The following is a 12498-nucleotide window of genomic DNA, read 5'->3' as shown; positions in this document are numbered from 1 at the left end:
ATATTCATAAGAAAATAAAAAATAAATATTTGTATTACAGTGTAATACAATACATATGTCATCACAAAAATTCACAATTTTAAACAATATTAAAAACTATTAATTTGTTAAAATTAGAATTGTTTTAAAATAGGCTTGACTGATTTTGATAACCATGTTCATTTAATTAGATGCTTGCAGTTTTTCATTCTATGAAATCAAATACATTATATTTTCTTTAAATTCAAGTGGCTTAAACTGCCTTAAGCTGTGACTAAAAATTCAATTGGTTTTATAAATTGGGTAAAACTTTACTGGAAAAAATGTGATTCAGTAGTTCAATGCTGCCACAAATACGCAAGGGCAAAAGATCACTTCTTCTGAAATGTATTTAACCAAATAGTAATAAAACATTTTTTTTTCTTTTGTTTAACCTTATTTACTAATAACTTCTTTTATTTTATTTATCAATAATTGAAGAAACTGGTGTTCAGTCCATCTAGAGTAAAGTAAATTTAATTTTTGATTATTTATTTGTTCTACAATTTATTTTCTCCTAGGTGCTTACAAAGAAAAAGTTTTAAATTAATTACGATAAAGTTTCATTCCTTTCACTAAGTTATACTGAAACTTTGTTAAACCAAATAAATTCTTAAATACCAGACTCACATAAAATTAATATAATATTACAACACACACACACCCAATATATAATTCTTTATATACACAAATAATGGCAATTGTAAACTTTCCTTATTTGTAAACATAGAATGTATTTCTTAAAGAATAAATTAAGGTACTAAGGAAGATGTTTGGGTCAGTTTTGGAAGACGAGAGTAGTGGGATAAGAAAGAATTAGAGAGCTGAAGGAAATGTACAACGTTCTGATTTTAACAGTAATTGTAAAGAGTGAAAGATTGTGTTGGGACTGGCCATATCCTCAAAAGGTAGGTAGTGAATTATTGGATGGAAAATTTACAAAAAGAGGCCCTTTGGGGAATGAAAAATTCTGGTTTATTTATTTATTTATTTAGTGTATGACACCAATTACAGTCAAAATTACAAACAAAGATTTAACAAACTAATATATGTTATTGATTCTGGAGTCGCTATCAGGAAATCTTCAGGATTCCCTTCATAAGCTGTCCTAGGGCAAACTTCTGTGATGTGTCTAACAGTTTGATTTTCACCACACTCACAAAGGGGCATCGGTGTTTTACCCCATTTATACAGGAAGTAGGTGCAACTACCATGCTGAGTTCGTATTCTGTTTAGCATTGACCATGTCTTACATGGCAAGTCAAAACCCGGCGACCTTTGAGTAATACATGGGATTTGGTTATTCCGCTTTGTGGTCCATTCTTGATGCCAAGCATCAGTTAGGTTAAATTCGTCCTCTGTGGCAGCAATTATTATAACAAATTCTGGTAATGAGATGGTATATGAGATGATATATAAAGATCGAATACTTCAAAGAAAGAAGAGATTCCCTCTCTCCTCTCTCTCTCTCACTATATAAATATATATATATATGAAAGAAGTATTAAAAAAAGTTGTCCAATATTTCAAGTATGTTACTAACATCAGTACAAGATAAGAAGTTCCTACAGAACAGATACGGATTCATCTTGTTACCTGTCTCCCATTTTCTGTTCTTAAATAAATATTTTTGCCTTAAGAATAGATTATTATTTAATGAAATTTGGCATATCCTTTTAAACTCACCTTTTCTCTAATAAATAAGTAAATATTGAGATTTTACATTTGCAATTCTTAAAATGGCAGCAATCTTAATATTTCACTCCCTAATAGCTGAGGAAAATACTAGAGTTATTTAATAAGTGTTTATTGTCTAAAATTTGAAGCATTTCATTGTGAACAAAATTACACTTCTTTTAGTTTTTACTCTAAGGTAGTTCATATATTACATCCTTCACTTAGTGAAGAATATTTTAGTCATCTGTTTTATAAATATCTTTGCAAATATAATGGAAAATATTGTTCTAGTATCCAAACAAGAATAGTTCATGCACAGTGGTGCTCTTTTTCATTTTTCTATTAATCCAGACAGCTCCTGAATAATTGTTTGATTGAACAATGGGATGGCCATGGTGGTCTGATTATGAGGTCTCCTGCTCATCAGATTTAAATCTACTGAACTTTTATCTATCGGACATTTGAAGCACTTGTTGCTTGCCACATTAATAAGCATCCAAATGAATTAGAGCTAATATACTTATACTATTATCAACAAATTAGATAATGACTGGACTCTCTGAATGTGTTTGAGTTTCAATGATAGGCTAAGTGCTGAATTGATGTAATGGGAACAGAGAGAACATCTGCTTTGATTATTCAATGCTATTTTCAAGGTTTAATAACTATTGGTTTAATTTAATGAAAAATTAAATGTTTTAAATCTCTTTGTTTAATGTTTTATTTTGTATTCTTACATAACTGGTAAAGTCTATTTCTCAGTAATAATTAAATTTATGTTACATTAAAAGGTTTTCAAATATCATTCGTCAGTGGCACTTAGCAATATAAGCTAATTAAGTTGTATTGATTAATATTATCACGTTATCGAATGTAAAAATTGGCATGAAATTATTTTATAATTTTGAGTATAGACTTACATTAACATTTCCCATAACTTGATTGTCTGGTATCTAATTTTAAAAATAAACGAGGTGACTTTTTTTCACTATGAAACAATTACTTCTTATTACGAGCAGCTTTTAAGTTATCGTGGAGTGAAAAATTAATATTGTCATCATTTCAAAATTTATGAACATAGAAATTTCAGTTTTATGTTCATAAATTTCAATGTTGACATCATAGAGATGTCAACATGAGAGAATTTAAATAGATGTGTCAAATTACATTAAAGTATCTTTTTAAATTTACATCACCATTCTGGTGATATAAATTTCAATTTAAAAATTGCAGAACAGATAAAAAGACGTTATGCATTTATATTTACAGGAAATGTTTTCTTGTATTGTCAAGTTTTTATCATCTATAAATAGATGATATTTGTCACGTACATATGTAGGTGACAAATGTACGTATAAATAAATATATATATATATATATATACATACATATCAACAAAATACCATTTGCTGCCTCATTCAATCATTCATAAAAGAATCTTGAACTTAATGTCTGTCCAAGGGAATTGAAAATTTGCAGAGCGGTAACACTTAGATCTGAACACATGCTAAAACTTATTTAGAAAGTAATTCAATTCTTAAAGGATAAAAATAGGAGTTGTGCTGACCTGTAATATTAATTTAATTTTTTAAACAGCTGCAAAAGAGAAACTGAAAAGAAGAATTTTTAATAATGAACCATATGGGAATGAAAAAAATTGCAAGCTGGATGTTATATACTCCATTCAAAATCAGTACTTCAATCGACTGATCATTACTTTTATCTAACCTTCCTCTCTCTTGTATTTCATTCCTATTTTTAGGGTAGTAATTGTCAATTACTGTCCCATTTGTGTTGTAGTATTTTGTTTTGACTAGTCTTCCCTCTTTATTATTATTATATATTTTTTTACTGACTTTTTATAACTGATAATTTTGGTTTTATTTAATCACCAATCAGGAAGTATAAAGATCAGTGTTTTGTCTTCAATGGAAATTTGACCAAATAGTTCTTTGTTTCATTAAATTTTAAAATCCTTGCAATTTATGAACATATGGACTGATTTTCAAAATTCCAGATTTGAATTTATTATAAGACTTTATACTTACACCTTGCATAGTTAAATTTCAGGTTTTGTCATTTCTTAGGGTTTTAAAATTTTTTTAATGAGAAAAATATATTTATTTAATTGTTACTTTCTTACGAGATAAATTTGTTTCTGAGTATGATTTTAGGCCATACCAATGTATAAGTTCCATTAATTTCAAGTAAAACTTTATTTAATTAAAAAACTTTTTTAAATTAAATATAATAATAAATACTGCATCAATTTTCATCAAATTTTATTGTATTTAGAATTTTTTGTAGACTTAATTTGATATTTTTCTTCAAGTTAAATTTTAACTCTTCAAATTTCATAATATGAAATGTTTTAATTAAGGAGATCGTTAGATTATATTTTTGCTTTCATATCAATGTTTGGTCATTACCAGCATCATCAGCAACTTGCACCATTCTTAATAATCGATCAATTAAATTTTTATACTTCACTATTATTATTGTACTTTATTCTTGTCCACCATCACCAAATTATATATTTTACACCAAATTATATTTTTGTTACATCATCCAAAAAGGGAATTTCTCTATAAATTTAGCAAATTTTTTTCCTCTTCTCACATTTATCAAACGTAATTTTTATCTTAAATATGATAGTTTATTATTTATATTTTTCTAGCCATGGTGTTTAACAACCCAAAATCAGCTAAATTGATATTCTTCGATACTTTTTTTTTTTTTGTCTTCAGTCATTTGACTGGTTTGACGCAGCTCTCCAAGATTCCCTATCTAGTGCTAGTCGTTTCATTTCAGTATATCCCCTACATCCTACATCACTAACAATTTGTTTTACATATTCCAAACGTGGCCTGCCTACACAATTTTTTCCTTCTACCTGTCCTTCCAATATTAAAGCGACTATTCCAGGATGCCTTAGTATGTGGCCTATAAGTCTGTCTCTTCTTTTAACTATATTTTTCCAGATGCTTCTTTCTTCATCTATTTGCCGCAATACCTCTTCATCCACCCATCTGATTTTTAACATTCTCCTATAGCACCACATTTAAAAAGCTTCTAATCTTTTCTTCTCAGATACTCCGATCGTCCAAGCTTCACTTCCATATAAAGCGACACTCCAAACATATACTTTCAAAAACTGTTTCCTGACATTTAAATTAATTTTTGATGTAAACAAATTATATTTCTGACTGAAGGCTCGTTTTGCTTGTGTTATTCGGCATTTTATATCGCTCCTGCTTCGTCCATCTTTAGTAATTCTACTTCCCAAATAAAAAAATTCTTCTACCTCCATAATCTTTTTTCCTCCTATTTTCACATTCATTGAAAACATTCATTCACATTCATTTTCACATTCATCTTTGTTATTTCTAATACATTTCATTACTTTTGTTTTGTACTTGTTTATTTTCATGCGATAGTTCTTGCGTAGGACTTCATCTATGCCATTCATTGTTTCTTCTAAATCCTTTTTACTGTCGGCTAGAATTACTATATCATCAGCAAATCGTAGCATCTTTATCTTTTCACCTTGTACTGTTACTCAGAATCTAAATTATTCTTTAACATCATTAACTGCTAGTTCCATGTAAAGATTAAATGTAACAGGGATAGGGAACATCCTTGTCGGACTCCCTTTCTTATTACGGCTTCTTTCTTATGTTCTTCAATTATTACTGTTGCTGTTTGGTTCCTATACATGTTAGCAATTGTTCTTCTATCTCTGTATTTGAACCCTAATTTTTTAAAATGCTGAACATTTTATTCCAGTCTACATTAGCGAATGCCTTTTCTAGATCTATAAACGCCAAGTATGTTGGTTTGTTTTTCTTTAATCTTCCTTCTACTATTAATCTGAGGCCTAAAATTGCTTCCCTTGTCCCTATACTTTTCCTGAAACCAAATTCGTCTTCTAACACTTCTTCCACTCTCCTCTCAATTCTTCTGTACAGAATTCTAGTTAAGATTTTTGATGCATGACTAGTTAAACTAATTGTTCTGTATTCTTCACATTTATCTGTCCCTGCTTTCTTTGGTATCATGACTATAACAGTTTTTTTTAAGTCTGACGGAACTTCCCCTTTTTCATAAATATTACATACCAGCTTGTATAATCTATCAATCGCTTCCTCACCTGCACTGCGCAGTATTTCTACAGGTATTCTGTCTATTCCAGGAGTCTTTCTACCATTTAAATCTTTTAATGCTCTCTTAAATTCAGATCTCAGTATTGTTTCTCCCATTTCATCCTTCTCAACTTCCTCTTCTTCCTCTATAACTCCATTTTCTAATTCATTTCCTCCGTATAACTCTTCAATATATTCCACCCATCTATCGACTTTACCTTTCGTATTATATATTGGTGTACCATCTTTGTTTAACACATTATTAGATTTAATTTATGTACCCCAAAATTTTCCTTAACTTTCCTGTATGCTCCGTCTATTTTACCAATGTTCATTTCTCTTTCCACTTCTGAACACTTTTCTTTAATCCACTCTTCTTTCGCTAGTTTGCACTTCCTGTTTATACCATTTCGATAGTTTATAGCATTCCTGTTTATTGTCGATAGTTCCTTTTACTTTCTTCATCACTAGCATTCTTATATTTTCTACGTTCATCCATCTGCTGCAATATATTCTCTGAAACCCAAGGTTTTCTACCAGTTCTCTTTGTTCCGCCTAAGTTCGCTTCTGCTGATTTAATAATTTCCTTTTTAACATTCTCCCATTCTTCTTCTACATTTTCTACCTTATCTTTTTTACTCAGACCTCTTGCGATGTCCTCCTCAAAAATCTTCTTTACCTCCTCTTCCTCAAGCTTCTCTAAATTCCACCAATTCATCTGACACCTTTTCTTCAGGTTTTTAAATCCCAATCTACATTTTATTATCACCAAATTATGGTCGCTATCAATGTCTGCTCCAGGGTAAGTTTTGCAGTCAACGAGTTGATTCCTAAATCTTTGCTTAACCATGATATAATCTATCTGATACCTTGCAGTATCGCCTGGCTTTTTCCAAGTGTATATTCTTCTATTATGATTTTTAAATTGGATGTTGGCAATTACTAAATTATACTTTGTGCAAAACTCTATAAGTCTGTCCCCTCTTTCATTCCTTTTGCCCAGCCCGTATTCACCTACTATATTTCCTTCCTTGCCTTTTCCAATGCTTGCATTCCAATCTGCAACTATTATTAAATTTTCATCTCCTTTTACATGTTTAATTGCTTCATCAATCTCTTTGTATACACACTCTACCTCATCATCATCATGGGCGCTTGTAGGCATATAGATGTTAACCATCGTTGTCGGTTTAGGTTTTGATTTTATCCTTATTACAATGATTCTATCGCTATGCGTTTTGAAATACTCCACTCTCCTCCCTATCTTCTTGTTCATCACGAAACCTACTCCTGCCTGCCCATTATTTGACGCTGAGTTAATTACTCTAAAATCACCTGACCAAAAGTCGGCTTCCTCTTCCCACCGAACCTCACTAATTCCTACTATATCCACATTCACCCTATCCATTTCCCTTTTTAAATTTTCTAGCCTACCAACCTTTTTTAAGCTTCTAACATTCCATGCTCCGACTCGTAGAATGTTATTTTTTAATTTTCTGGTGACCCCTTCCTTAGTAGTCCCCACCCGGAGATCCGAACAGGGGACTATTTTACCTCCGGAATATTTTACCAAGGAAGGCGCCTCCATTATTGTTATGTGAAAATGCAGAGCCACATTTTCTTGGAAAAAAAAGCAGCTGTAGTTTTCCATTGCTTTCAGCTGCGCAGTACTGAGAGGACTGAGTGATGTTGATATGGCCTTTTAAGTCGTTCTGACTCACGCCCCTAACAACTACTGAAAGAGCTGCTGCCCTCTTTCAGGAATCATTCCTTAGTCTGGCTCTCAACAGATACCTCTCCGATATGGTTGCACCTTCGGTCCAGCTACTCTGTATCACTGAGTACTCAAGCCCCCTCACCAACGGCAAGGTCTCATGATTCATAGAGGAGGCTTCGATCCGATTTAATTAAATTTAAATGAAGGAAAAGTTATTATTTTTTTTTTTTATAAATAAACTTTTAAACCAAAGTATTTTTTACTTACTTAGTTTCTATTCCTAATATGTACACTGCAGTCTGTTCAACTTGTGAACAATAGGCAACCCCTTGGTCCAATGAGATGAGGATTATATGTATATAAGTAGGTAGTTTTGTACAGATTCAGGCAGACTATTCCTCAAATGTGTGGTTAATTGAATAGGAATTCACTGTCTAGAATTCAAATCCCTATTTTTTTATCTTGTGCAATTTTTTTTATTTGCAGTGTTAAAAGGATCAGACCACGGTAAAACTTGATAAGTTGATTTACTCAGCTTATTTTATTTCAAATCAAAACTATTTAAAATATATTTTTTTAAATATATATTAAGTAAGTTAAATTTTTTTTTTAATTATAAAATTAACAAAATTTATTAATTTTTTAAACATTCTAAGTGTCATAAAAACTATTAAATAAAAAAAAATTCTTTTATAATTGGATTTTGCCAGAGGTCCCAGTAGATGTGGATGAATCCCATGACCTTCAGAATTAAATTTTCCTTTTTTTTAAATTAATGTTTTATATTTTTATTATTTATAAACAAATATCTTCTTTTTTTTATCACAGAATGAAGGTAACATTCCAGTGTCTGTAACACCTTGAACCAGGAGGGAGTTGCTTTTCTATTGAGTTCAGAAGGGTAGCCTCTGAAACTGTCCAAGGACTCTCCTCTCCAAGGGATATACATAAAAACCAAATTAGTTGATGGATATACAAATTAAAAAAAATTTAGATCACTATTCTCTAAAAATGTATAATTTAAAAAGCTATTAGACATCTAAATATAAGATAATCACATTTGTAAATGTTGTCAACTTCTCATGTTGAACGATAAAAAATTTAATATGGTCACTACTTGAAAAAGTAACTAAATTCCTTTAACCCACTGGGTTGGTATAATGGTGAACTTGTCATCGCAAATCAGCTGATATCGAAGTCAAGAGTTCTAAGGTTAAAATCCTAATAAAGGATTTGAACTTTTAGTTAAAACTAAGTTAAAGTTACAAATTCCTGATTGATCTACAAATCTCTAATGCTTTAAAAAGGGACCTCACAGAAAAATCTATGTGCATAACCGAAAAATCCATTAAATTTCCCATCACTAGCCTTCTTGCACTACTGATGTTAGAGAATTTAAATTGTTCAGTATTGTTTGATTTACATTCTATATTAAGAACAGTTTTTAAATAATTCACACTTAATGGATGAACTCTATTGATTAAATTGAGATCTCGCAGCTTTAGCTGCGAGATCTCAATTTAACTTGTTTTAACTTGTTGACCAACTTGTTTTTTTTCTTTAAATGAGTTAATTTTCGTAGATGAATATAAACTTTAAATCATAGAAATAAAGTTTCATCTAAGTATACTTTTAATTATAATGTGCCTGTATACTAGTATTTATTGAGAATTAAGATAAAAAATGAATGTTGTCTTTATTTAGTTTATTTTTTAATATCTGTATCAGATAATAATCTAATAATGTTAAACAAAGATAAAATAATGTTATGAATGAATTATTTTATGACCTTATTTTTATGTATATTATATATTCAATTTATTTATAAATTGAGCTTATAAATTTTAATTGATAGAAGGAAATAATTTATTTATTTAAATTAATTAACATACTTAAATTATATTTTCATCTTCCTATGAATTTTTACAAATTATTTTAAATATGCTATCTATCTTCAAATAAAAGTTTCATTACTTTTATTTTGCATTTGGTGGAAAAATCTAGTGTTATTATTTTCAACATGAATGTTCTTTTTCTATGTTTTTACTTAGGTTTTGTAATTTGTGTGCTACAAAATATTACTAATTTTTACACAAGGGCAGAGACAAGTGAAGTAAGTCTGAAAATAAGTTAATTTTCTTAGTATATAATTATGTAGATATAGAAAAAATGTATACATCCATAGCTTATGTGCTTATACACATTTGTTTAAGTGCAATATGAGTAACAATCTATGGTATATAAAAATCTATGTATGTAACAATTTATATGAGTGTAGCAACCTATTTTCTACCATAAGACCAATATTTAAGATGTACTGTAGCCAGCTGTGAAATTATTAAATGCTGCCATTTAGCATTTTGGTTAGGGTTGTTGTAACATGAAGTTTTTTATCAAAATTTTTGTTTTCAATGCCCTTTAAAATGATGTGTCATAACCATACCCTTTCCAGTAAAACCTTTTGACTTGTCTCCTCATGAGGGCTTTCTGGGAATTTGGAGTGTGATGATCTTATATCGAATAATAGAGATCATTTCAAAGTAACCAATTGGTAAATTCAATATTACTATTTTTAACTTTTTAGATTAATTTTAACTATTTCTCATTTTTTATATTAATATTTTATCATTTATATGTATACTTTACTTTCGGGCAAAGAGATTGCATTTACTACTCTGTATAACTATCTATGTATTCTGTTATTCATGTATTCATTCAAGAGACATGAATGTGGTGGAATATAATGTAATATATTATCAAAAAAAATCAGTAATATTTTATCATCACAATATAAATTTAAGCAGATGTGAGTAAATAATATCCCATTGCATTACATTATAAACAAGTTTGTAAAAAAGAGATGCAATTATTTTTTTTAATTTTCTGAGCTGTTCTGACTGAAATTTTATCATGGTTTTCCTTGATCTATCCAGAAAAATAATGGGGCAGATCCCTTTTTATCTGTGAAGTAGCATACTTCCTCATTTTTTATGTGAGCTGTATAATGTACAATTATACCAGTCAGAATAAAATATTATTTAATTGTGAAGTAGCACTCCTACATTCTTGAATTCTTCAAACCTCTATCATCCCACTGATCAAGGTTTTGTATTGATTTCCCTTCATCTGACTAGACAATAGGAACAGTTTCTTTTTTTTAATCACCTGTAAATATGATCCATGTTGACTGATATTCATGAAATAAAACCTTTAACCAGTCTACATGTATTTTTATTTATTAATATATAACCATTGATAAAAACAATAGACATTTATTCTTAAAAAATTTACAATATTCTCATTAAGGGCAGTCGTAACTGCTTATCCTTTGCTGTGTTAATTTCAGCTATACTGAAGATCCATTATCTCAGGAATTATTAATGCTAAGGCCTCAAATTTTTCCTAGATACTTGGTATTCTAAAGATTAGATACATGTAGAATTATAACTATGAACTACTTCCCTAATGAAATATAAATTAATCAGTCGTTTTTTTTCAGTTTTTTGGGAATTATTATTTTTTTTAATGGATATTTGTTTACATTTTCATAATTCTAGATGTATTGAACGTGATGTATATATATATATATAGAATAATGACAAAAAAATTCAAGTTGTTATCTTCAGTGGTTCCTAAGATAATGGGTCATAAATATAGAAAAATATGATTTTTGGAAAACAGGATTTAAAAATTACTTAAACAAGGTTTTTTTAAGTTACCTGATTTAAAATTGCCCAGCTTCATAATTTGAGTCATCAGTGTTACCTTCCTGATTTTCTAGCTTTAGCTTTATATTTCTGCTTGTGTCTTGCTTGTTTTCTGCATTTCTTGAACTGTTTTTTCTTCCTCAATTATCCATTCCGTGTCAATATTTTAAAAAACCTTTGCAATATTACGAACTGGATTGATTCCAAGATGCTGCAGAACTTCGCAGTTGCTAATGTTTTCATTATTATATGTTCACTCTGCATCATGTACTCCAAACTAAGTGTTTTCTTTCCCACAAAAATATTTTTTGGCAAAATTATGTGGTTGAGAGACTGTCTGTCTCTCAAGTTCTGCATCTGTCCATGGAAACATTTTTTCATCAAATCTTCATAAGATAAACTTTTAAATACTGGCTTTGTAGCTAGAAGAACAAACACAGGGAGAAAAGTTTAGTGTGAGTAAGAACAGTTTTTACTGGTTTTACTAATTTGAGCATAATATTTTGCAAATTTAAAAAAAAAAAATCATAAAAAAATTTATTTGTTAACATACAGTTAAGAATCTTATATCAAATAACTCAGAAAATATTGAAAAATAAACTGAGAAGAAATTCCAAAAAATGATATTTTTTATACCCTTTCCGGTCACAACTGCCCTTTTTAACCAGACAACAAAACTGTTGTTAAGCAATTCAACATAATACTTCAGTTTACAAGGTGTTATGCTTTTGTGGCAAATTTTAATAAATTACCAACCAATCTATAACTTCTTTCCAAAAATGTATTTAAAATAAAATGCAACATTTTTTTACAGTAACTATATTACACTGTTGTTAAATATAAATAAAAAATAAAAAAATATAATAAATGAGTTTTTTGCGACCCCCAATAACATGTATGTAAACATATGCTCAAATAATTTTAATTTATACCATTTTATTTTATAGTTATTTTATTTATCTTCACAGTTTATGTATTTATATTTTTAATTATTAACATTGAGTTGAATAATTTTTTTTTAATTTTATAATTAATTGTGTATTTTGTGACTTTGTACTGATCAAGGTTTTGTTATAGTTTTCCTTGATCTATCCAAGCAATCTATGACAGATCCCTTTTTTGTTTGCAAAGTAGCATACCTCTCATTCTTGATTTCATCTGTGTAATATATTATTGTGTACCGATGAAAATAAAATATTCATGAGTGAAATAGCACACCTATGTCCAATTACTGATG

General features: G+C 29.3%; 1 protein-coding gene across 1 annotated transcript in view; it reads left to right on the top strand.

Moving 5' to 3' along the window:
• The first annotated feature begins 9533 nt into the window (after positions 1-9533).
• Positions 9534-12498, top strand: part of LOC142328276 (exodeoxyribonuclease-like) — a 37742-nt gene continuing 34777 nt past the window's right edge. The window contains exon 1 of the mRNA XM_075371979.1: positions 9534-9667. Coding sequence (XP_075228094.1) covers positions 9575-9667 — 93 coding nt within the window. The 5' untranslated portion in view covers positions 9534-9574. The remainder of the gene's footprint in view (positions 9668-12498) is intronic.

The sequence above is a fragment of the Lycorma delicatula genome, chromosome 7, assembly GCF_047948215.1.
Source record: "Lycorma delicatula isolate Av1 chromosome 7, ASM4794821v1, whole genome shotgun sequence".
NCBI lineage: Eukaryota > Metazoa > Arthropoda > Insecta > Hemiptera > Fulgoridae > Lycorma > Lycorma delicatula.
This window is presented reverse-complemented; position numbering and strand designations above follow the sequence as displayed.